At 43.3% G+C, this 26,696-nt stretch overlaps 2 protein-coding genes across 2 annotated transcripts in view; both read left to right on the top strand.

The window, feature by feature from the left end:
* MUC2 (mucin 2, oligomeric mucus/gel-forming) overlaps positions 1-24,406 on the top strand; it is an 85,175-nt gene extending 60,769 nt beyond the window's left edge. The window contains 12 exon segments of the mRNA XM_066619512.1: positions 1,262-1,445; positions 1,836-2,037; positions 3,330-3,508; positions 3,650-3,752; positions 4,748-4,824; positions 4,930-4,961; positions 6,279-6,459; positions 7,332-7,436; positions 9,242-9,282; positions 9,901-10,020; positions 11,527-11,622; positions 23,852-24,406. Coding sequence (XP_066475609.1) covers positions 1,262-1,445; positions 1,836-2,037; positions 3,330-3,508; positions 3,650-3,752; positions 4,748-4,824; positions 4,930-4,961; positions 6,279-6,459; positions 7,332-7,436; positions 9,242-9,282; positions 9,901-10,020; positions 11,527-11,622; positions 23,852-24,406 — 1,875 coding nt within the window.
* A 1,378-nt stretch (positions 24,407-25,784) lies between these two features.
* Positions 25,785-26,696, top strand: part of LOC136644030 (mucin-5B-like) — an 82,389-nt gene continuing 81,477 nt past the window's right edge. The window contains exon 1 of the mRNA XM_066619500.1: positions 25,785-26,358. Within this exon, the coding sequence (XP_066475597.1) occupies positions 25,785-26,358 (574 nt within the window). The remainder of the gene's footprint in view (positions 26,359-26,696) is intronic.

Here is a 26,696-nt window from a genome sequence, read left to right as displayed (position 1 = left end):
CCTTCTTACTTGTGAGTACAATCTCACTTGTGAGTAGGCTTTGCTTCAAAGCAGGCTGTATTCATTTCTTCTGGCCTTTGGACTCTTGTGCCTCATTCTTCCCTCCTCTTGGATCAGCTGCCAGGAAGACATGCTGCATCCATAACTGGATTGCTGTTTCCTCTGCAGTCTCCCTGAATTAGCCTCACCTCCCTTTTCTCCCAGCCTGGACTCCATACTGTGACCTGTGATTCTATGCCAGTGGCCTGCTGTGTAAACAAAAACCATCCCTGCTGTGAGTGAAGCTTACTGTTCTGTGCTGCCTTGTCTTAAATTGTCTGCCAGTCTTCTCACAAAGTCACTTTGGGCAGCTGCTTTCACCTGGAAATCTGGGCATAAAGCTGGCTGGGGCTATGGGGTAGTGGAAATGGCTGCTGGGTGTGACTTTGTGAGAAGATCAGCTGGCAAGATAAGACAGTGCAGTGTGGAATGGTGAGCTCTGCTCACAAAAGGGATGACTTTCTGGAGGTGCTGGATCTGGCCCACAGCCCGGGGTTTGGCTCCTGCTGCTCTGAGTCTATACAATGGGGATAAGCTCCCAAATCCTCAAACTCTCTTTGTCTAAGGCTACGTTCTGAGACTGTGGATTAGCAGGGATTTGAACCCAGGCTCAGTTCCAATTGGGCTACACTAGTACAGCATGATCATGGCAGCATAACTAGAATAAGACATCTGATTGATTTCCTGAGTTGGGAAAATGGCTGTTAAGGGAATCCTATACTCTTTTATACAGAAAGAGATTAACACTGAATCCATCTAAATGTAAATGAAGACAACATATGACTTTTGTACATATGCAACGCTTTTAAAATTAATCTGTACTGTCAAGTAATTAATTCATTGATGATAAATTCTGAAATGAATTTTGCCTTATTTTGTTTTGTTCCCTTTTGGTGACATAGTGTAAATTGCTAAATGCAACAACTTCAAATTCAGTTAATGTTTGATGATATGGTCACTGCAATCAAGGCAAATGGCTCAATTAATATATTCAGCGTATATTAGGACAGCTTACTATTCACTTAAATCAATTTAAATGGTTAATTAAGCAATTAAACTAAGGCAGCCAGTTGACTAAAATTGTTACTTTTTACTGTCCTTTAAATTGTGCACTATTTTTATATACTGTATAAAATGTAAATTTAAAAGAAAACCATAATTCACTGTAAATATTACCTACCATTTACTTATACAGTATCTTGTTTTCTCCTTTGGACATCAGGTGCTTGTAAATGGAATAACAGTGGCTTTACCTTACAAAAAGTTTGGTTTGAGAGTGTTCCAATTAGGTATAAATTACGTGGTGGAAATTTCTAGACTGAAGATGAACGTTACTTTCAATGGCATGAGCTTCACTGTTAGGCTGCCCTATGAGCAATTTGGCAACAATGTCTGGGGACAATGCGGTAAGGCTGATTTTGTTTTTTGCTTCTAAAATTAAACTCTGACAAGCAAATGATGAGAAAAGCCCCTGCAATCTGTAGGTGGACATTCTGAGATCATGCTCTCACAATAGGCTTAAATAGAGACAACAGCTCAGTACCATGTGCAATCTGGTTTTCCGCATTCATGGGAATTGTTTGCATGTGAGCGACAAAATCTGTGTTATAGAAATACAAAGCTGGCAAGTGAAAACCAAATGCATTTTGTGAATCCACCATCAGATCTTGTGTTGTTGTTACTGCTATTATTAGATTATTATTGTTACTACTGTTCTTGTTGTTATGAAGTATTCTGCTTGACAGGAACATGAGGTCTACTGCTGTATCAACTATTCTGCCTTTTGTCCATGTTAGGCACGTGCACCAACAATACAGCAGATGACTGTATGTTGCGCAATGGAACCGTTGTGTCTGAAACTGATTGTGAAGTCATGGCAGATGACTGGGTTGTTGATGACACAGCCAGGCGCTTCTGTCCTTTAGTTCCCCCAGTTTTGGGACCAACATCTCGGCCCGACTGCATTGCACCTCCGATCTGTGAGCTCCTACAAGGGAGGTAAATATGCTCCAAACAATTTTGGTTTTTGGAAAATGCTTCTCCTTAGTCTCTCGTTGCTTTTGGTGTGATTTTTCTGTGGTCTCCTGCTCTACTGAGGGCACAAGCCTAAGCAGGTCTACTCAGAAGTAAGTCCTATTGTGTTCAATGGGACTTACTCTCAGGAAAGTGAGGTTAGGATTGCAACCTGAGTAATACTGTTTTAGAAATTTATTGTCTCTGCAAATGTCAAGCTGGGGCAACAGAGTTATCCCCAAAGAAGTACAGATTACTGATAGTTTTGTAACTGTTATTCTTTTTCCTCTTTTGAAACCAGTTTCACAATTATGAAATTCAGGGCGAAATCTTATTATGCTTTTCCCCACCACCGCATGCAGCTGCACCAAAATGGGCTGCACCGCTTGTTGTGGTGGGGAGGGCCAACTGGGAGGCTCTCACTGACGTCAGCAGGCTTTCTGGAAGTGCACTGCTACACACACTTCCAGCCTGCCGTTTGTGATGGCAAGAAAGCACATTCCACCATTAGAGCACTTGTGCTGGTGGCTTCAATGCCACATAGGATCGGGGAGTTCGTTAATGACGTGCGTACTATTAAATAAGCATTTGGGACTGTGGTGAAAGTAGTTCACTATGTGGTTGACATAGCTAAATAAATCAGTAAATGGTTCCCTGTCCCCCCAAAAGTTACAGAAAGCAGAAAACAAAAAAGATTCTTCCTGGTTTTGCAATCAGCAGTCAGCTAAGTTCAGACATTGTACTCTTTCTTCAGCTGCAACACAAAGGAAATAATCTCTTGTACCCATAGCTACTAGTTTCAGTGATTTGCATGCTCAGTTTGCCCAGCAGTGATTTGCATGTCCAAATTGCCCAGTTTGTTATTATTGGGTACTTTGCTTGATCCCCTGCACTGAGTGAGGTTTGGCAGGACAATGGTGCCAGCACGATGGCTCAGAGGAAGAGCCAGTGCAGTTATTTTGGCTCTTCTTTGGGAGCTTAACCTTGGAGGTAAAAATTCTCCCTCTCTCACCCACGTAGACAGGGATCCTGTGCCTCTTTTTCTGCATTTTATTGCTGTGTCTCTGCCTTCTGCACTTCACTGGCTTAACAATGTGCAATGAGAAACTTTTACTAAGCTTTACTTCTGCCACCTTCTCGGGTTGTTTTAGAATAAGACGTATTCTTTGCCTCTTCTGTATCAGCATGGTGGGAGGCATCTGGAGAGTTAAAATGTTATTTGATTACGTATATTTGTTGATGTATGCCTAACAGTAATGTATTTTGCCTATATCTAGTGTATTCAAGCCATGTCATGAAGCTGTTGATCCAGATAGCTACTATGAAGCCTGCAAGTTTGATAGCTGCAGAGTTCCTAATAGTAATATGGAATGTGCAAGTCTTCAAGCCTATGCAGCAACCTGTGCAGACCAAGGGGTCTGTATTGATTGGAGAAGCTATACCAATGGCTCATGCTGTAAGTGCATGCTTCTATTCAGCTGAAACTGTTAGCATAACTATAGAGTTAAAGGGCATGTCTTCATAACTTTCAAAGAGTAATCTCACATTTATCTTTGTGCATCTTTCACCTTTTAAATTTAATTTTTTTTTGTTCTAGCTATTGAATGCCCATCCAACAAAGTTTATAAAGCATGTGGTCCTACTCAAGAGGAAACTTGCAAATCTGGGTAATTATCTTCTCTCAGTCAAGTCTCAGTACTATCAATCTACATTAAGCTGATGTGATGAACTTGTTGGTATTGTTTAGCATTTAGCATGTGCAGAATGTCTATAGCATCTAATGTGGTGGATTTCCCATCCTCTCGTTGGTATGATAAGACATAATATTCTTAAGTATGGGAAATTGTTGAAATGACAGTCAGTCCTGGAAAGCTCAAACTGTTAGGACATTCAGGATTCATGTACTATTTGTGTACTGTTTTATACATTTACATAGCCAGGGATGTGGTATATAGTATAGAAGGGAGCATGCACTCCTGACATATGTGAGATTACATATGACTCAGCCCAATTCACATGACATTTCACCCACACACACCCTTTGATTAGGGAGGTTCACATGAATTACCCCTACTTGTGCATATCTGAGCACACTTAACAAACACTCATTTGAATAAGAAATTGTAGACGCATACCTGCTTTTCACCCGAAGTCCCTACCTGGATGTGTATTACTGGCCAATGCTGTATCAGTATTTGTTGAGTCAGATGAAAGAGTGCAAGTCCTCCACTGGAAAATATTGGGTTCTTTTGCCCAAGCCACGGTCCCATGCTAATACAAATTATTTCATAAATAAGATATGGTGCAAGAAAAGCCATCACAAGATCACGTAGCTCTGCCCTTACTTGAGGTTTGAGCAAAAGTAACTCCTTGAATGCTACCAGTCAGCCAATGTACAATCTCTGTTACCTGAAAGATCATGGAATTCCCTGCATCCTTCCCCTGACCCTTCTGTGTCATACTTGCATGGACCCCATCAACATATTCTAATGCCAAACTACAGCACAAATAAATGGAGACACCCACATTGTCTCTGGAATGCAGTACAATCCTGGCACAATAAACAAGATCATCTTCAAAATCAAGCATAGGTGATTTTTCAAAGTCAGACTACAGCTTCTGGTTAGACTGGATGAGAATAATTTTGATTCTCTGAAATGTGTGTCTATTATAGCTTAATAGGAGTTAACCAAACACGAATGGAAGGCTGTTTCTGCCCTGATGGGACAACACTTTATGATGCTGGTGTGGATATCTGTGTGAAAACCTGTGGTGAGTTTTGCTTCATCTTCATCTTTTATATACTTCATAGTTGTGATACCTGACTGTCAGGAACTATAGCATGAATAACAAAGGTTTATTTTATTCTGCTTACAGGATGTCTTGGACCAGATAATATACCAAGGAAGGTAATATGCATAGCTTGTTTATTTTGTGCTGATTTTGTACTAACTTTGAAGCATTCAAAATATGTTTGTTTTTCTCTTACGGGAAAAAAAATGCAAAATCCCAACAACTTTATGTCCAGCTTTCAACTCTTTATAGTGAATCTCCTCAAGGAATCCATAATGATAGTTTTTGGAGAATAGCAACATGAATTTATAGCCCTTCTTCTTTCTGCTGAGCTCCATATATACACAGATAGCAGACACTGAACACAATGCATGGACAGAATTAGACTTTTGTATACTTAAAAGTGTATAGGCATTCAAACACTTATAGACCATTCTGGCAGGCTTGACCAAATACTTGGGTGTTGCCTGAAGCACCCCAGAATTGTTTCCTGGCCCCCACCCCTACAAAAGACCCATGCACACATTAGCATGCATGCACTCACCCCAGGTGGGTACCGAGAGGGGAGGGAGCCTGTGCCCCCACTCTTCCCTTCCTTTCCCGTTGACTGCTCTCAGCTCAGTCCTCCAGCATGTTCTGCTCTTCCTGTTCATTTGAAATAGTGAGAGAGAAGGAGGCTGCACTGAGAACAGCCAAAGGGAAGGGGGCAGGTAGAGGAGGCCCTACTTTCCTAAACAGCTGGGTGGACAGGGAGAGCAAGGAGGCTGCAAGGTTTTCCCCTCTGCTCTTCCTGCAATGGTGCTAGAGGAAGACATGGGCTACTGCTGTCCCAATCCTGTTCCTGCTCACTTTAAGCAATGGAATGGGGAAGGGCAAAACAAGGTGGTAAAGGGGGCTGGGTGGATTGGGTTCATGAAGGGGGCAGATTGAGCAGCTGCCTAACCCCTTTCCCGGACCTGATCCTGTGGCATGGGTCCATGCTGACATGCACCAGTTATTTAGCTAGTGCAGGTCTGAGTAGATCCACCCCCCCCCACACACACACACCATGAAGGCTTACCCCTGGGAAATCCTAAGTATCCTAACAAGTCCAACTTGTTCCCTTACCCTGAGGAAACTTCCGCAACTGCCCCTCCCTCCACAGGATGCAGTGGTAGCCATTTTGGTACCACTGCATTGGCAGGGGGAAGAATAGAATTGGGCTCTTTGAATGTTAAACCACATATCTACAACTTAAGTGTAAATTAGCATGTTAATGCAGTTAATGTTGGTTGTTTATGGTATGCATGTAATTTGTATTTGTTTTCTTTCTTGTATAACATTTCTCTGTGTTCTTGCTACTTGTTTGTAGATATGTTTTTCTAGTTTTTGTAACTTCTAATACTTTTTTTTTTTAAACAACCATTTGCATGTTTTCCTTTCCTCAATGACAGTTTGGAGAGACCTTTATATTTGATTGCAAAGACTGTGTTTGCCTGGAAGGAGGCTATGGCATTATCTGTGAACCCCATAAATGCCCACCGCCAGAAGACAAACAGTCGTGTAAAGGAGAAGGATACTATGAAATCACTGAAGTCAATCCTAAGGATGAATGCTGTTTTAACACTAAATGCAGTAAGTCCATCTTGATAGCCTTGTGTGGTTCACATCTTTCTGAGGGTGAAACCATAAGTCAGTAGTGAGCAAATGGAACACAAGGCTTGACAGATTATTGGTTTGACTCAGTTATTATAACACAGTTGCATATATTACATTATTGAGGGTGCAATTCTAACTTGCGCTGGAAACAGGCAGGCTAGCAGGCCTGCACTTCATCCAACACAAGTTTGGGGCCAAAAGCTGCACAGCCTGAGGCAAGGGGAAACCTTTCCCTTTATCAAGTCATGTTGCATCCCTTTATCGTGTCATGCTGCAGCTGATGGGTTTAATCAGATCTGCACTACTTGACAAGGTGGTGCAGAATGGAGCATCCAGGAGCCGCTCTGTGCCGCCAGATCCTGTGCCGCCAGATAACTGCCAGATCCTGGTCCTGCCTCCCGCTCCCTGCCTGCCCCCAGGAACGCCTGTCACCCACCTTTTCCCTGCCCTGAAACGCCTCCCTCCTGCCTCCTCCCCATGCCCCCCCCGGACCTGTGTTGGCCAAACTTGGCCAGCCCAACTCACCCTTTTCCCAGGCCCTGCGTTGGCGCAGGGAGGCCAACGCACATCTCTCCTCAGAGTGGTGCAAAAGTACTTTATGGCACTTTTGCAACACTCCTGGGCCAGCGCAAGGGACTTGCATGAGCCCAAGTACCTGTCAGGGTTGTGCCCTGAGAAGACTAGTCAACCAGAGGATTAAGAACCAGATAAATATTCTTAATTACAATTTCCCTAATGAAGTCTCTAAAGTTAAATTGCTTATATAATGCATGATAGTGCCATTATCTTACTTTTTAAGGAATTTTCCAGTCTCTCTGTAATTTTGTTTTGCCCTTTCTGCTTCACAGTATGCAATGTCAGTGACTGCACAACTGTGCCTCCTAAGTGTGAACCAGGGTTTGAGCTCTCCACTAAGACTCCCACAGGAAAGTGCTGCCCTGACTATGATTGTGGTAAGTTCATTAAAAGAAACTATGGAAGGAACTGTTGGGAAAGTTCAGACTGGCTCCTTCATCCTAAGCATGTTTAGGTCCTGGATCCTAAACATGTTATGATCCTTAGCAAGAATGATCCTAAGTCCAGCGGTTGTTGTTCAGATTTAATTCCAGGTTATTATGAATAGGATCACAGGTTAATTGTTTGCAGAATAAGCCCACAATCTAGAAGACTGTGGATCAAGCACAATGCTGCATGCTTGCTATTCCACAATGGAATGCACAGTGCCTTGCACATATAGGAGTAAAATTGGTAGTAGCCTTGTCAGGATAGGACTAGGGAAGACCAGGATCAAATTCCAACTCAGCCATGAAGTTCACTGTATGACTTTGGACTAGTCAGTAGCTCAGCCTAACCTATTCCGTTTTTGTGATGATAACAGGTTGGGAGCATCATGTATACTGCCTTAGGGCCCAATCCTATCCAATGTTCCAGGATTGGTGCAGCTGAGCCAATAGGATGTGCATTGCATCCTTTGGTGGGGAGGCAGTCACAGAGGCCTCCTCAAGGTAAGGGAACATTTGTTCTCTTACCTCCCAGCTGCATTGCAGCTGCACCAGTGCTGGAAAGTTGGATAGGATTGGGTCCTTAGCCCCTTGGTGAAGAGCAGCATATACCTGTAGATGCAATCACTAATATAATTTTGTTGTGCACTTCTTGGAGTGATGGGAAGTTACAGGGGCCATGTATCATCCAGTAGTGTGCCTAACAAAAGGGATGGCTGGTTAGCAGTCATAACAGGACAACAGAAATATAGAATGATGGAATGTATGCCTATAGCCTTTGTGCTCATGGCACAATCATTCCTTGCATGGCTGTTTCTGTAGATACATCTTGCACACTCAATAAACAACAATGCACAGTCCATTGCAGAAAGAGGTGATAGACAGAACCACTGGTAGGTGTGGAGGATTAGATTGACAGTGACCATGAATGGCCAAGTGTGCTGATTGGCTCTTGGGGTCACGTTTAGTGACAGCTCCACTTTTACCTTCCCCTGGAGATTCATTAAATTATGAACAGAATCATTTTTAAGGATCAGCATTTTTCCCCCTGAAGGCTATTCTTGGCCAGGTGTTGCCAAAGCAGAGGAAAGGCAGAGAGTATATTGCTGTGCTTTATGTTCTAGTTTTTAGCCCTTTGCAACTTCTCCTTACAATTAAAAAAATACAGGGTTGGCACAGTAAACTATTTTTGCTTGCATATAATGGTGTATGTGACTGGAAGCATTGTTACGCACTAGGAAATAGAAATAGACTTGTTTTGCTACATCAACTGCTTTGCGAACTAGTTGAAAAGTGGTACATAAATATTCTTAATAGTAATAGTAATAATGTAATATTATTTATTTATTTGATATATTTTCTATCCCACCTTTTTGCCACTTATGTGGACATGGCTTACACAAAATTAAAAAAACAACAACAATAATCATTGAGGAAGCAACAATAAACATCTAACACACAATACAGGCAGCCTAGAATGTCTCTGGTGGCAGTGGGAGGAGAATATGGTCATAGCAAGTAAGAGGGAAAAGATCAAAAAGAAGGTAGGGGAAGGAAAGACCAAGGGGGGTTAGATTAGCACCTTGGGCAGGTTTGTCTGGGTCCCTCAAGTACTTTAGCCTCAATCAGTCTTCAAGCTAGAACTATTTACATGATATTGTCCTCTTGACAGAGGGCTATATAGTAGGCTGGTTTCTAAAGATACAGGTGTCTTTGAACATAGTGTTGACAGTTTTTTTTTTTTTTTTCAAATTTAGTTCCTAAAGGAGTTTGTGTGAAAAATGGTGCTGAATACAAGGTAAATTTTGTTTTTTTTTCTGTGGGTGACTCTGTGGGGTGAATATCATTTGATTCTCAATGTAATCTTCTAAAAAGAAGTTTTGTTGAGCGACTGGTCAGGTTATGTAATCTATAGATATATACCCACTTTTACTACTGAGGTGAAATCTTTCAAGAAATTGTCACTGCTCTAAAGCAATTAAGGGTGCAATCCTAAACAATTTTCTAGTAGCGAGGCAAGGGTAATGCAGCTCTGCGGTAAGTGATCAGACATTTCCCTTACCTTGAGGAGGCCTCCGTGACTGCCACCCAACTGCAGGATGCAACACACACCCCATTGGCACCGCTGTGTCAGTGCTGAAAAGTTGGTTAGGATTTGGGCCTAAAACAGTAAAACTAAGTTAAAGTGTGAACAGAGCAAGGGCAGATATTCATGGGAGCAGAAAACTAGGAAAAGCCAAAGAGGCAATGCAACAAGAATCCATGTGGAAAATTAGAACGAAGTACAGTAGTGCCAGTCATTGCCATTCTTACTCTACTACATTTTTAAAGGAATATATTTTGGACTGAAATAATTTGACTAGGTCTGTTTCATGGTGCGCTTTGCTAATAGATAACTCTTGTTCCACTATTGTAGCCTGGTTCAGCGGTCTTAGGAGGCAGGTGCGAGCAGTGTGAGTGCACAGATCAACAAGATGAGACTGGGACGAATGTCATCAGCTGCAACCATGTTCCATGCAATGTGCAATGCGATCCAGTAAGCTTCAGTCATGCTTTTTTAAAAACAGTTGCTGAAAATGTTTATGGGAGAATTACATTCTAAAATGGACCTGATTTGACCTGATTCATACGACTGCTTTGTATACACTTCTGTCAGGGCAGAGACAAGGTGGAATTTTCCACCTGGTTCATCTTTAGAAAGCAACACTAAGCAATCAGAAAGCAATCAGAAATTTTGCTCTCTTCAAAAAAGCAGCAATCGGATATAATGAAATATGTTGTATCTCATTTCTAGTTCTCTGTAAGGGAATCAGAAGGGACCGGAAGCAACTTCTGGTTTGTGGATGCAATTTCCAGTTTGATCGGAAGTAGCTTCTGGTCGCTTCTGTGGGACATTCTGAGGCCCGTGAGGGCCAATAGAATATGTCGCGGGCCTGGGGCAACCTGGGAGAGGTCTCTGGGGCCTCCCAAGAAGGTCTTGCAGCACTAGGAGGATCATCGCATTGCGACCCACTGCGAAGGACGAGTTGGGTTGTGGTGCTTAAAACTTTGGGAACCATTATCTTAGAGCACAGGCCTAGGCATTTCTACTCAGAGGTAAACCACACTGAGTTCAAAGGAGTTTACTCCCAGATAAGTGTGCATAGGATTGCAGCCTCAATTATGCATTACAGTAATATCTAGAGTGTCCTGAAGTTGTGATGTTTCAAATTGCAGCTAAGTACATTGTCCTGGGTAGAGGTAGAGTGGATATAGGGCAGAATGGGGGGGACAGGCCTGGGAGGGGGTGGGACCGGCTGAGGCTTCCTCTGCCAAATCCTCTCCCTCCGTGCTGGACTCAGAAGCCCAACACAGGGCTGACCCATGAGTTCATGTAACATTTCCCCTGTCCCTTTAAGGGGCGGGGAAGGGGGAGGCAACAATGCAATCCCCAGAATCACGTTGCTAAGGGGGGGCGAGGTGGGTGCTTTGTGCTTACTTTTAACTAGGTATGGTTGCTGGAGGCTGCAGGAGGTGCGGGGAGCTCTACACAGCCCTCTGTAGCACTCCCTGAGGCTTGGAACGTTCAGAAAAAGCAGGCGCAAAGCACCTCCTGCAAAACAAAAGTGCTTTGCACCTCCGTTTACTGAAGATTGCAAGCTTCAGGGAGCACTGTACAGGGCTCCCCACACCTCCAGCAGCCTCCAGCAGCCATACCTAATTAAAAGTAAATACAAAGCACCCCCTCGCCCCCCCCCAGCATCGCGATCCTGGGAATTGCGTCGCTATCTCAGCCCCTCCTCTGCAAACACTTACTGAGGGAGTCAAGCTCCCTCAAAGTTTGAGAAACGCTGGTGCACAGGATCCCATGGTAGCCGTTCAGCGGTGCTGCTCCTGTGCTGGATAGGATTGGGCCCTGTGAGTGTGATTCCCTATCCCGCACCTGTTCCTCTCCCTGCTACAAATGCAACCAAAATTCATAAAAAAATATTGTAAACTACTCTTCATGTTTAAGGTGTTATAGATAGAGATCATGCATAATGGTACATCTCTTTCTCTTTAGGGATATTCTCTTCATGCAGATCCAGATGAATGCTGTGGGAAATGTGTCCAGACAAAGTGTATATTAAATACAAATGATAATGTTATTCTTTTAAGAGTAAGTGTATCACTTTTATTAATAAAGTTTTTCTTTTCATTCTTATAATTTGCACAGCAGAAAAGGCAATTTGTGATGAGAGACATTGGCTGGATGTTTTCAAATTAATACATAAAATTTATTCTGTTTATCCCCTTAACTCATTTCCCTGATCCACTGACTTCATGACTCCAGGTCCTGTGTTTCAGATACAGGAAGTCCTCTGCTTCCTGTGTCTTCAAACTATCTGCCCCTGCCAGTTTATAAATAATTTCCTGCTTGGTGACCCAACAGCCCAATCCTAACCAAGGCTTGTGCTGGTGGAACGTTCATTCTTCCGGCTCAGGCTGCTGCAAAAGCACCATAAAATGCACCGGTGTTTCTGTGGGAAGGCTGGAACCTTCCTGTGCATGCTGGTGGAGCAACAGAGGACCACCAGAGTAGGTAAGCCTGTCGCAGGGGGTGGATGGAGGGCAGAGAGGGATGAGGAGATGGTGGAACAGGAAGGAGATGGGGGCAAGGAGTGGTTGGATCAGGTCCAGGAGGGGGGTGGGTTCGGTGGCAGCAGTACATGCTGAATCCCAACCCCCTTCCCTGGCCTGATCAACCTGCATAGATCAACTCAGTCTGAGTTGACTCATAGAGGTTGCTGGGGCTGATGCCAGGGCAAGGGGCAAATGTCCCCTTACCCCTCCAGCAGCTGAAAATCCCCCAAGGAATGCAGCATAGTCCATGCTGGTACTGCTGCCTCACCATGCAGAGTTTTATTTAGGTTTGGGCTGTAAGGGTGATTCTTCCTTGCCTTGCTACAGGTGACTCATAAGCTTTTCCTTAATCATTCTTTCATTTAACTTGCTACATGTTGGTCATTTTTCAAACAAAATAACAGCTTGTGAGTCACAGTTGTAAATGAGACTATTACTGCATTGTGTTTCTAGCTATCATTGTAGTTCAATGTCCATGTGTTTCTCAAGGGCTTCCAAAATATAGACTCTCCTGTTTCTTGCAGGGTGAGGATAGGGTGAGAATAAAGTGAGAATAGAGAACTTTAGAAAGGAGAAAGGTTTTTAGCTCATACTGAATTTATTTCCTTGTGTTGTGTAGCCTGGTGAACAACAGAGCGATCCCAGAGACAACTGCACTGTTTACAGCTGTGTGAAAATTTATTCACAACTAATCGCCTCCACCTCAAATATATCCTGCCCAGCATTTAATGAGAAGAGGTGCCAACCTGTGAGTAAATGTTTGAAAACTCTTTTACTTGATTCAGCCACATTGTGAGCAAGGGATGATACCCTTGGATTTTGTGTAGTATTCTGGAAGGATCAATCATCTCAAAGTGATAAGAGTACAAAGGAAAGTCCAAAAGAAAGAGAAGATACTAAAATAATTGCATGATTGATAAGGTTTTTAAAAATAGGAAGTTAAATAGCAATAATAATTAGCTGCTGTAGGAATGTTCCATGTGCAACGGGAGGGGAGAGAATAATATAAATGCAGTGATTGAATTTAAAATCCATCTAAGTACACCAAGAACATCTGCTGCTCAAAATATAAGGGAATTAAATAATTCCCATTATCCATTGCATGCACAAATCCTTTCTTCAGAGAACCCATATATCAACAACCTACTGAACATTTAATTAATTAATTAATTAATTTATTTATTTACTTACTTACTTACAAGAGTTATACCCCACTTAACAAAGAAGGTTACAAAACTTTAGAACAAATTTAAAAACATTTTTGTAAACATTTATAATATAAATTGTGATAAATGAGAAGTTAGAAAACTCATTCAAAGAGGAAGGTTTCCAGTCCTCTTCTGAAGGCCAGAGGAGTGGAACCCAATCTAATATCCCTCAGGAGGACTTACCACAGGTGAAGAACTGCCACAGAGAAGGCTGTCTCTCTGCTAGAGGCTTGTTCCATTTCTGTGAGTGGCAGGCCGAAAAGGAGGGTTCTTACTGAATGGGCAGGTTCATGGGCAGGAATGAAAAGAATGGGCAGGTTCTTACTGAGGCCAAAATCAGCACTATGAATTGGTCTCAGAAGTTTATTAGCAGCTAGTGGAGCCGGCACAGAATAGATGAGATATGCACCCAGCACCTGATTCCAGATAATAGCCTGGCTGCTGCATCTTGGGCCACTGGAAGCTTCTATATAACCTATTGAGTATTCACTGAATTTTAAATGAAAGATGTCCTCCCTGCTGAACCTTAACCATCAAATATGACGTAAGCCTCATCTAGTGATTGCTTCATCCAATAATACTAAGCTATTATTTTGCTGTAGTAGATGTGTCAGTAACAAACAATATTCAAATGTACATACTTGATTTGTATTTTTTTTTAGGGAACCATTACATTATTACCTAATGGCTGCTGTAAAACATGTAAGTATTATGCAATCATTATACAGGGTGACCCAAAAGTAGGTGGACAGTAAATAATAACATTTATTCCGCCTACTGTCCACCTACTTTTGGGTCACCTCGTCTATCTATCTATCTATCTATCTATCTATCTATCTATCTATCTATCTATCTATCTATCTATCTATCTATCTATCTATCTACCTACCTACCTACCTACCTACCTACCTACCTAACTATCTGACACACATATCAGACACACACTGGGGTGGGGAGGAGGCAGGAGGAAGGCATTCCTGGGTGGGCGGAGGGCTGGCAGTGGGTGGCCCTGGAGGTGGGCAGGCAGGGAGTGGGAGGCAGGGCTAGGATCCAGCAGTTATGCAGGATCCCAACCCCCATTCCCGGAGAGTTCAGAGCAGCTTGAAGCCGCTCTGCTCTCCTCAAACTTGTGCCACCTCAGGAGGTGTTTTAAATTCAATTTCTATTACCACCAGCAGCCCCAGCAAAGCAATTGCTTATTATTGGTCTAACTATAAGCAAGGTTTCTGATTAACTGCTTAAGATTGGACAAATGTTCAGGCACTACAGTGATAAAGACAATTGCCTCAATTCAGCAATAGTGCTTCCCTTTGTGGATCACCCTACTAGATGTGTGGAATGGTTCTGAAGTTCCACCTGCATCCTGTACATATGGTGCTCTTGGATCAGGGCTTCTCTGCTGATCAAAAAAGACCCTGAACAGATTTATTTATATGACCCTGGAATTTTAAACATACAGTGTAGATTTTCTGTTTTTGCCCATTAAGAAGCACTACCTCTAGTATCTTGTTAAAGAAATGGCAATTGTGAATGGGCCTATAAAGCATGGCCTCCAGTAATGATCAGATGCACTTCTGTGTGATAGAATAATTTTAATAATAATAATCTTATAATTTTGGAAATCACTCTCTTGGCTTAAAATATCTTCTTCACCCTTTCCTTCTACCCTTGATTTTCCCTCATATTTACCCACATGTGTTTTTCAGAGCAAATAAAAAACTTGAAGTTCATGGAGGCATCTTAATGAAGGTCTTTAAAACTCTCTTCTTATACAGGTATACTTTCTGAACTACCACCATCACAACCAGCATGCTCCCCCACTGTAATAACAGACTATCTCTCTTACGCCGGTTGCCGCTCAGAGGAAAAAGTGTCTGTGACTCAGTGTGAAGGACATTGTGGAACTTACTCAATGTACGTAAGCCAAATTGGACAATAAGAAGCAGAAATCCTTTGATATGCATATACACAGCAATTCCATATTTTCTAACCTCAATCATTCAGAAGCTCTAAATAACCTTCGTTTGTGGTACACACCACAAAAGACATGAGACCATGTGATTTGGAGTAAAATGGGCCATGTTTATTGAAATATAACAATTGATCAATTTACAACTATGGAAGGTTCCATCTATGTATCTCTTCCCCCCTAAGTTTGGGCATCTGCTCCAAAGGAGACAGCTAACTTGTCCAGAGTCTCTTGGGTGAAACCACCCTGGTTCTAGCCTGAGATTGCCTCTTGGTGAACCAGCTTTTCAACTCCAACCTCTGGAAAGCAGGTCATGGAAGTCAAATTGCTTTGCCCACCCAAGCCAGACAGACTTTGAGATAGATACCACAATTTAAGCCCAAGGAATCACCAGACTGCATCCCTGAGCCATATGGCCTCATGAGATTGATTCTAATTTTAACTCTGACTCTTGCTTATCTAAGGGTAGATACCAAATCCCTACTCCTACTTCTTGCCCCACACTATGCTGGCAACATGGGGAACCTGGCTTGGAGCTTAACTTTCTCCTGCCATCCAGATATTTCTCCAGATATCCCCAACAGAGATCTAAAGGCCTACTGCAGTCTCTCAAAAATTTCATTGCCACCCTTGGAGAGGTACACACAGTTACCCTAAATGTGATGAGTCAACACCCTAGTCCTTGTTGACCATTTTCTAGCCCTATCAACTGGCCTTGCAGCTATGAAGCCCTGTCTGATCGTAAACACTGTTCTTTTAAAAAAAAGATCCAACAAGAGCATATCTGATCACACTCTCTGCAAAGCAGATACAAGGTAACTAACAACAATCTTAGTAAAACTGTATAAAACAGAGTTTTGTGTTCTCCAGAATGGAGGCTACATGTCAGGACATGTGGTTCTAGAAAGGTGTGCTTATTCTTCTTTGGTACAACGTAAGCATTACATGCTGCTGAGAAATAAGAATCTGGCTGCTTGCTCTCTAAAGTAAGATCTGGCCAAAATCATATTTGTACTGGAGAAAAATGTATGATAATTGAAGAATTATCATCTATTGAAATGGTGTATCATCTTTTTAATGGTGTTGCATTTATTAGGAAGCACAGAAAGACATGCCAAGTTCTAAGCAATGCTCCAAAACTCACTGTGCACTATTGAAACTATATCGTATCTGCAGGATGGTGTTATAAAGCTAGTTTCCGACACTACCTCATGTCAGATCAATGGGAAATCAATATCAGGGATGTGATTCTATCACTCTTACATTGATTCAGTCTCATGGATCAAGTGTTCTTTAAACCTGACAGGAAGCTATGATGATGTAAGACAATGAAAACCAACTAGGATTGGGGTAAAGATTTCAAAGAAATCTAACAGAGCAGTTATTGTTCAAAGTGATTCATGTATGCTATTTTGTGTGCTTTGTAATAAACCTGTAAGGTTGGTTTTATCTTCATATTGCATATGTAGAGACGAAAGGTTGAGGCTAAGGGAGAGGAGCTTGCCAAAGAAAACTTAATGGTTTGATGGCATCAGCAAAATGGGGTATTACCATATTCATCACACACTTTCTCAGCCACTTTGCTGCCCTAGCACTATACCTGATTTTCTGCTGTGAAATCCGTCAGATATGGATGCCCTTTTTGTATATGCAGAAACTGCACATTGAACAAACATTTAAAATGCATAGTACATCGGCTATATAGACAAGAACATTGAGATGTGGGCTTTTAGGAAATGAAGCTACGAGATCTGCACACTTTCTGACACCATATTCCGTTTTTAACTGCCTCGCTGTCACTAAAATTGTTCCTCATTTCAGTTTGTACCGCAAAATAACGGTTTCTTTTTCTCATGCCACAGATACTCTGCTGAAGCCAATTCAATGGAGCACAAGTGCTCTTGCTGCAGGGAGGCAAAGACATCCATGAAAGAAGTCACTCTGTTATGTCCCCACGGGGTGAGAATGAAACACAGCTACCTCTATGTGGACAGCTGCGATTGTCTCAACACTGAATGCGACCAATCCAATTCGTTCACCAACAGCACACAAGTGTGAAAGGAAGGTGACAGAGCACTAAGCACTGCATCAGGAGGGAAGTTCAAATGATCAGGAAATGAAGGATGGGAACGTCATGACCTAAACAACAGATTAAAAAATGTCATGACCTAAACAACAGATTAAAAAAGGACTGTACATGCTTTGCACAAATAATTGAGTGGTTTGCCTTATTTGCACAGTCCTCTGAATCTGTGCTCTCTTTGACTGTCTTCCACTGGGCTTTATTTATTTGTGTTTAAAAAAAAACTTAGAGAAAAGTTTGTTTGTTTTCCTCTGTTGTAAAGCAAATGGGGATTTTTATGAGACAGACTTTTGAATTAGCTTCTTATGCTTCAAATAATTAAAGGCACACTTCAAAAGCAAGCCTCTGTGTCTGGTTGTATTTTTCGATATGTGCACGCTTGAACATGCTAAGCTTATAGAAGCAGTTAGGCTTCAGAGTTCAAAAAGCATTTTGCAACAGAGTTAATGCTGACATTTCATGCAAAGTGAAATTTCAGGGTGCCTCCCAGGACAAACACCTGAGAATTTTCAGGAGAAGATAAAGGAGTTTGTATCAACTAGTGAGATTTCCCAGGGTTTTCTGAAAATCCCTAAAATAGCAATTCTGTTTTTGAAAATGAAGTTCAAACTGCAGTCTGGAGGAAGATGCTCTGTAGTTTTTGGTCCCCTGCTATTCCCTCTCTGTGCCCCAGAGTGGCCTCATCAAATCCCATGGTTTTCAGAAGCACCTACGCTGTTGGCACTCAGCTTAACCTTAGCCCTTTCCCCCACCTTTCCCTATTCAATGTCGCATGGCTGTCTTGAACACTATGCCCAAGTTCAGGATTTCTCCCAAGCTGCCTTCTTTTGAATTACTCTTTGTATCCATTGGCAATAAGTATTGTTTGTGCTGACTAGAAGAATGTAGGTACTAAGGAATCTGTAAAGAGTAGACCTGGCACATGTGTGCATGTGAACTTCAAAAATGGCCATGTAGACTTTAATTTGATGCAAACATATGCCACAGATGCATGGACAACTTGATTTTCAAAACACTAAATCTAAGCAACGAAAGTGGCATTGCTATCCTGGTGACCAGAAGAAAAGACACTGTAGTATTTCTCTTGGGGAAAGTGTGGATCTGAGGGGCATGTGAAAGAACTGAATTTGTTCTCAGGTGTTATACTGTGGTGACTTCTAAGTCATGTTACCTGACAAATCTGAGCTGGATCCACAAGCAGATAAGGTCTGGTGAAAAAACTAGGAGGACCAGTTGTCCTTCACATAACTAAGATCTCTTAATAAAGCAGGATAAAACTATGAATGTTAATATAGGATGCTACTCAAGAGGGAAGAGGACTTGGCAAAGGTTGTGGAGGTTAAGAGGTATATTGTAGTTATCTCAAACATGTGCTGAACCCACTAGAGATGGGGGAAGCAGTGATGGAGGTTAAGGAGAGGGACAGAACTGGAAGCCCTCACCTCCCTTTTCAAAGGCTGGGCAACTTCTATTGTATCAGGAGACGTGCAGTGAGCTCCAGGCCAAGGGGAGGCAACACACACTCACTCTTCCCCCTTAAACACAGGCTGTGTTCATTTTTGGCTAGAGGACTAGGCAGAAGTGGCATTTCTAGCATGTTGCCAGCATGCTTCCAGCATAATTTATTTTAAAAAAGAAGTCAACGTACTGAACAGTGCTGAACGTACTTGGGGTGTTTTTGCAAGGTTTAATCATTGCCTCCAGTCAATTAAGGACACAATCCTACCCTGCGCTGGAACAGGCAAGCCAAGAGGCTGGCACGGTACCCAACACAGGATAGGGGCCAGAATAGGCTCAGCCAGAGGCAAGGGGAAACTTTTCCCCTTACCTCCGGGTAAGGTGCTTTAGCCCCATGGGTCTCCTCGGACTCGTGCCACCTGCTGAGGTTGGCAGGTGACTCTCCAAGTCTGAGGAGAGTGGCTTTACGCCTAGCGTGTTAGGAGCTAAAAAAAAAAAAAAAGCAGCTCTCTAGCACTTCTAGCATGTCTGTTCTTGTGCATTGCGGGTGTTTGTTCTCTTTACACATCTGTCAAAATCTGCTCGCCAGCAGAAAACCTCTAGCAGGATCTTCAAGGCTGTTGTTGTTTCAGAATCAGAATGAAGAATCAGGCCAGGAAAAGACTTTTCTCCTACTCTGTGAAGCGAATCGCAAAGTTAATGTTTAAGCCTTGTATTAACAAAACTCAAATATCCCCTCTGGCAAATGGTCCATGAAAAATGTTGTTTCAAAACCATGGATCTGTGGCAAAGTGGGTTCAACAAGTCCTAATAAGAGCAGAGTAACTAATCTGATGTACCTCTTCATACTGGGAAGCTGGCACTGGTTTTTTTTTAAAAATAGCAGCACACACTGCCATGGATTTGACTTAAATGGATTTACATGGATTTGTACAAAATCTCTGTAGGCAGCTGCCCCCTGAGTCCCTGGTTGAGGGCTTGCCATTGGGTTGCTCCCGGCCCTCTGCCTCCTGTCCCCCTCTCTTTTCTGTTGCTCCTCCAGGTCTCTGGCCCCCAAGTTTCCATGAGCTTGACTTGGCCTTCCTAGAACAGGTTTGGGTCCCTGCTTACCCTCCTCTGTGGGCCAGAGGGGGGTTCTCTGCCTCTTCCCTCTCTCTTTTGGGCTCCTCTCCTTTATAAAGCCCTTTATAGGGCTCAGTCCCACTCACCTAAGGCTAGCGACTGCTAGTCAGCCCCTTCCCCTGTAGCTAGGAGTGGGTAATGGTTGGTAATGTCACTGGATTCTGTGCCACTCACTGACTGATTGACTGGTAGACTCATGCACCCACCCAGCTAGTTTGCAAGGATATGTGCTCTGCCACCCAAATGACCAGTGAAGCTGCATGTGATGATGCCACCCAATTGCCTGGTGGAGCATCTCCCTCTCTCGGCCAGCTTGTTATGCCCCAACAGGGCTCACAGACTCCATGGTGAATATTCTGAGAGCATTATTTATAATTATGTAGGACCATGTTTTAGATTCTTCAAGTTTGGATGTGTCCCACTTTCAATCAGGTGCCAAAATAACTCTTCTCATCAGTGTAAAAGTAAATCTTGAACAGTGTCAGAACAGTGCCCAGGATAAGATCCAAAGAAACATTTTATTGCATCAACCATTGGTCACTGCAATCTTGAGATCCAGGTTTGCAGGACTCCGCCCATAAATTTGGGGAGGCTGTGGAACCTTTGACAGAGAGCTCCTTTTCATGCTGCTGGGAAGAGCTTCTTGGCACTTGTCTCGTGCCAGGTGAAACAATTTCAAAGAACGCTATCAAAATCAAAGATTGAATTTAAGATAACAGAATCCAGGAACCAAATGACTTTGTCATTTTAAATATGAGAGACGAATAAGTTCTCCTTCAGGCCTCATAAATCAATGAGGAAAAAATTGTAAGGCTCCACCTTTTAAGGACTCTGTCCACTATGATTCGTTCTCCTGCCAAAATAATAAAACTATAAAAATGTGCCTATAAACCAGGAAAGAAATCTCTTTCTGGGACAGATTTTTCAGGTTGCCACCTTGATGGGATAATGGGAATGAAGAAGGGAGGCCAGTTATGGATTTTATGCTTACTCTGCAGCTGCTGCAATTGCAAAACGGTGGTGCAGATAGGTAAGAAATGACTCCCTCCAACATTCTTCATTCAGACATTAGATTATATATACTGCTGAGTTCCATTGATTTCAGTGGGAAAGATGCAAGCACAAACATAGCACTTTAATGAGATGCAAAAGTACTTACTTATAGCTCAGTCATGCCCTAGCATTTTAATTGCATTAAAACACTGTTGCACCATTAGGGCTGCTTCTTTTAAAATTCTCTGTATTTGGGTAGAGGTAATCGAGCTCAAAATCCTTGAAATTTATGCACTGCATGCTGATGTATCATTTGCTGCTGGTCTCTTTAAGTAGAGGCTCAGTCCTTCCCAGGCAAACCCTTCCTGTGATTTAAAGAGACAAGCACTAAATAACACGTGTTAACATGCGTTGTTGTTTTCCCCCCTTCGTATCTCTTCTCTACCTAGCATTTGAGTACCTGGTAGACACTAACTTGGCCATCAAGAAAAACCTTTCTGGGGATAGTTTGTAATATACAAAATGATGTTGCCTTTTTAGATTTTTTATGAAATAGTATTGCATATTTAATGTTGGCAGATAATCCAATGTGTACTGAAGAAAGACTTTTTTCTACAAACGTTTCATTTCATTGTCTACTCTCTTTTGACAAAAAAAAATTAGTTGGTTTGGTCGTTGATGCTATGATTCACATTCTCTATGCCCTTTTGTCCTCTGCACTGTCTGAGGATACTTTGGCAAAGAGAGAAAATATAACTTGACTTTTTAAAAAACAAGTGTTCAGTACCCTACATTTCCCCGTACTTCTAAATTTGAAGATTTAAAAATGATCCCTCAGTATATTTATTAGGTTTGCATTGTCTACTTTGTTGTCATTGTTGTTATCAAAACAAGCTTATTTGAAGGGTTCATAATTCTTCTCAGAATGCATTTAGACCTATATTTGTATTTTATACATTTATTTTATACTTGTGATTTTATTATCACAATTTTCCCTATCTTCTTATTTTCCCTTCCCCTTCTTGGGCTAGTTATGTGCATGATTCCACACAGTCTGGGATTACACAGAGAATAGAATGACAACACAATGCTATGTAATCAATCAAATTTGATTGCATGTTGCCATCCCTGAGGACTCTTGAAAGTTATGTCAAATGTGAACAACTCAGGGCCCAATCCTATCCAACTTTCCAGCACTGGTGTAGCCACAATGCAGCCCTGAGGTAAGGGAACAAGTGTTCCCTTACCTTGAGGAGGCCTCTGTGACTGCCTCCCCACCACAGGATGCAGTGTATGCCCCATTGGCACAGCTGCACCAGCACTGGAAAACTAGATAGGATTTGGTCCTTAAAGCCCAATCCGAACCGGCTTTCTGGAGCCAATGCAGCTGTGCTAATGGAGGTATGTATGTGCACTGCATTTTGTTGTGGGGAGGCAGTAATGACAGTCTCCTCAGGGTAAGGGAACAAATATTCCCTTACCTCAGGGCTGCATTGTGGCTACACCAGTGCTGGAAAGTTGGTTAGAACTGGGCTGCTAAACATTTTCACAATTTGTACAGAAAAGGGAGGAACTTTTAACACTGCATGGAAACATGCAGTTTTAACTTTTACCATATGCATGGCAAATGCAGTTGCTTTAGTTCAGCCCAATTTAGTATGCAAATGGCTAATACTTTTTGAAACCAGATGATCAATGTTGAATTAGTATTACTATAAACTCAACATCAGCAAATAAAATCTTCATAGTAGTTACATAAGGAGCTGAAAAAAATACACTATTGCGGGTTTTGTGCACAAATCTGTAAGACTCTCTGGCATTCAAGCTTAATTTATATTATAGTTCTGCGCTGTTGAAAGAAACCTTCAACACAGGCCTCACAATTCCTTTCTGTTGGATATTTCATAACATTTCAGAGTTCACTGAATAGGAAAGAATTCGTTCTGATGTGAATGCTGATATCCTGTGTAGCTGGCATTTCCTCAAGTGCCATATCAGTATCTCAGGAAACCATGTCCCTTGTTTTTCCACCTGACCTTTGTGCTAGTTTGCCAGGCTAGCAAAGAACTTGATCCCAGAGTATCTCTTCAATTATACTGTGCAATCTTCACTGAAGTAGAATCCCTCTACCTCATTTCAGCACTACGTGCTGAATGCTGATTATTTGTATATTGCATCTGAATCCTAAACTGAAAGGCATAATGGACACTTACATGTTTGCTGATATCAAATATCTTTTTGTCTGAAAGGGATTGAACTGTCCCTCATTTCTCAGCCTTCTCCTCTAGAGCAGGGGTGACCAAACGTTTTGGCAGGAGGGCCACATCATCTCTCTGACACTGTGTCAGAGTTAATTTACATTTCAAATTTGAATAAATTTACATAAATGAATACATTAGAGACGGAACTTATATGAATGAATGAAGGTCTTGCAATAGCTCATGGCCTATAAAAGGCCTTGCACAAAGAAAGGCCTACCTTTCCTTTGCTGCCACTGCTGCATCACAGACGTGAAACAGCAAGCAGTGGAGGGAGCCCTTGTTGCACAGCTCACACACGAGGTCGAACAGTTGGCCATCACACTGAGAGCCAGCACGGACTCCAGAAAGTCTCCGGAGGGCCAGAGCTCATTGGAGATTGGGGGCTCTCAGCATGCTGGATTGGGAGTCCTTGAGGGCCACAAGTGGCCCCAGGGCCAGGGTTTGGGTACCCCGGCTCTATAGGTTCAGACTTGGTACTATGTAAATAAATGTTGCAGTATGAAAACAATGGCGAGGAAGAAGAAACACCAGAGAACTCCATCGGGACTGGCAGTTAAGAGTCCACCTGCAAAAAACAAAACAAGGCAGCTTTGTTTGGCTAAGCTCCCGGACTGGGCAAACAGTGAGTCAACTACTGAGGAATTCTCTGGGTTTACTTCTAATTATAACAGTGTACTGAGCACTGCATTTTGACCAGAAAATCTTTATTGGCAATATTCCAAGAACTTCAAAGCATTGTTTATTTTATGGAGAAGGAGCAAGGATGGCCATGCAAATGGCCAGCAGCTGTTTTAAATCAGCAAAATGCTAACCATTCAGCAACAATACCTCAGGCAGCCTCCCCAGCAGCTCCTGGTGCCTTTAAGGAGATGCAGACCAAGGGCGGCACTAGACTAGGCACTAGGTGCTTACAGAATGATCAGATTATATTAACAGTACAGGACCAGCCATCAAATCGGGGCCACAAGTTCAACAAATTTAGAGCCCGAAGATCACTGGCAGAGCTCCTGAAAATTGATCTGGGGCAGGTGGATCTCTTATCTTTAGAGAGATTGCCATGCCAGCAGTTTGCAGTGAGAGTCCAGCTGAAGTTCAATAGCTGCATCATTCCTATGCTTTTCAGAATGCGAAGGTTGCTGGGCAGTTTTTGTGTAACAGCCAAGAAAGTCTTTGCTGATATTGATATTAATCCATTGTATCTGGCAAGTAAATCTCCTCCTCTGTGACCGGCCCATGTTGCAAGGTCACGGCAGTCAGGCAGGCCAACAGACAGTACAGCTACTGCTAGTCCAGGCCAGAATGTTTCTGGCAACCTGGTTGGGCTGCAATCCTGTCTAAAGGCAAACTTGAATGGTGCCCAGATGGGCAAGGTCCTTGAGGAGCTAGCAGATAGAACTCACTTTCTTCAGAAAATATTGCAAGAGCGTAACAGTGCAGTCCCAGAGCTGACTGAAAGTCATGATTTAACTCCTATGGAAAAGGAAGTTACTGCCAATTCTGGGGATAAATATGCTCAACTTTCGTGTGCCTCACAGCAAGTAGTGTCTTCACCTGTTAGACCATGCCAGTCTCCACAATCCCTGTGTCGGGGTTCCTCTCCTCCCACAGGTCCCCAACTTACCCAGGGAGAGGGCCACTCAGTCAGAGGATCAGGGAGGAAGCCGGTGGAACATGGGGGTACCTCCCCATACGCTGCCTGGGCACTCCAGTGGGTGGCAAAGCACAGCAGAGGAACACTTCGTTTCACCCTTCGCCTTGGAAGAGGGAGGGGAGACAGGACGCAGGCCATTCGGCTGCTGGGCAGCCGCCCCTCCCCCACCTCAGAGGAGAAGGGGAGCACACCCTTGCCCAGCTAGCCAGGGCCTGCCTTGCCGGGCAGGGCACCCGGTTGTGACATCAGGAGCCCCCAGCTGGACCTCCCGACATTGTCTGCAGAGCTACAGGACCCAGGTGGGCAGGGCCAGCCCACCTCCCAAAGGCAGAGACCAGAGCAGAGGCAGCAGCCTTCCCAGCCATCTCAGGAGCAGTCCTGGCAGCTCCAGATGAGAAGAGGTGGGAGGGAAACAGAGAGAGGAAGGGGAAGAGTGGTGGTAATCCCAGGGGAGGGCAGTCCCAGAGACACACCCTTTTTGTACTATCCCTGTGAGGGAAGGGGAGGGCCCAAAGGGGAGGGGTCTGCCCTACATAAACCTGGAGGCCAGGGATGACAAGGCAGTTGGGAGTTAGAAGAGCAGGCTGGAGGATCTGCTGACAGCAGCCCCTGCTCCTGACTCTGGCAAATGCGGCCAACCCAAAGAGAGGGAGCCGGGTGATACAACCTCCCTTTCTTCTGGGGAACTAGTCTGAGGCCTCCACAAGGGGGTCCCCCTCGGAAAGGCTGGGCGGGCCCTCCCCTTCCCTTACAGGGAGGCCTCACACTCAGCAACTGATAGGAGATCCCCCAAGGCAAGATACCTCCTTGTCAATCCAAGGATCAATACTGTCTCAAGATCTAAATAGCATTATCGAGTCTCCCTAAGAACATAAGAACATAAGAACAGCCCCACTGGATCAGGCCATAGGCCCATCTAGTCCAGCTTCCTGTATCTCACAGCAGCCCACCAAATGCCCCAGGGAGCACACCAGATAAGAAGAAGAAGCTGGGAAGAAGAAGCTGAAAAAGCCAAGAGTGTGATTTTGGAAACTAATTCCAGCAGGTCTCAAGATTGCCCTGAGATGACACATCTACCACAGTCGCAAACATCTGCCACTGGAATGTTAACAAAAGCAGTATCGTTCCCGGGCTTGCCAACAGCTGCGGATTTGGCTGAGTATGACCCACTGCTTCAGCTCGATATTATAGATCAAGATCTTGTGCAAGAGGCACTGACGACATTTAAAGCTATGCCTAACCAAGAACAGAAGAAGATCATTGGCAACTTAGATGTGGTCAGACAGCAATTATTACAATCTATTGAAGAAGACCGCATGCAGGTCTGTCCTGCGTCCCAATGTGGTTTGCCCAACACTGTATGTGTAGAAGCACTTGTGCATTGCTTGGAAGTGATTCCAGTCCAACGAACAACGAGCAGTGACTCACTACAGCAGCTAGCTGCTAGCGGATGTTATTTAGAGCAGAGAGTTGGGGGGATGCAATCACCGCTGCAACCAGAGGATAACGCACCATTCCGGCACTCTGGTGCTGACTGACATTCACTTCACTTCCCCAACTCAGCTTCCTGCCAACAAATTAAGATGCTGGCCACTGGGAATTTAGCCCATGTGTTTTATCCTGGAATGTGGCCGGCTGGGCAGGGAAACTTGGTGACCCTGAGTTTGGTCCTTTCTTAGAGAATTATGATTTAATTTTGTTGCAAGAAACTTGGTCCATCAAGCCTATTTGTTTCTCTGGCTTTAAATCTCTCTCACTTCCTGCTCACAAGACTGGGGTTAAGGGTAGGGGGTTAAGGGTAGGGGATTACAAGCCCTGTGGGGGGGCTTGTAATCTTGTATACTTCAGCCATTTGTATCGACCTT

This window comes from Tiliqua scincoides, chromosome 1 (assembly GCF_035046505.1).
Source record: "Tiliqua scincoides isolate rTilSci1 chromosome 1, rTilSci1.hap2, whole genome shotgun sequence".
NCBI lineage: Eukaryota > Metazoa > Chordata > Lepidosauria > Squamata > Scincidae > Tiliqua > Tiliqua scincoides.
The sequence above is the reverse complement of the archived record's forward strand: the minus strand, read 5'-3'. Positions and strand labels throughout refer to the sequence as shown.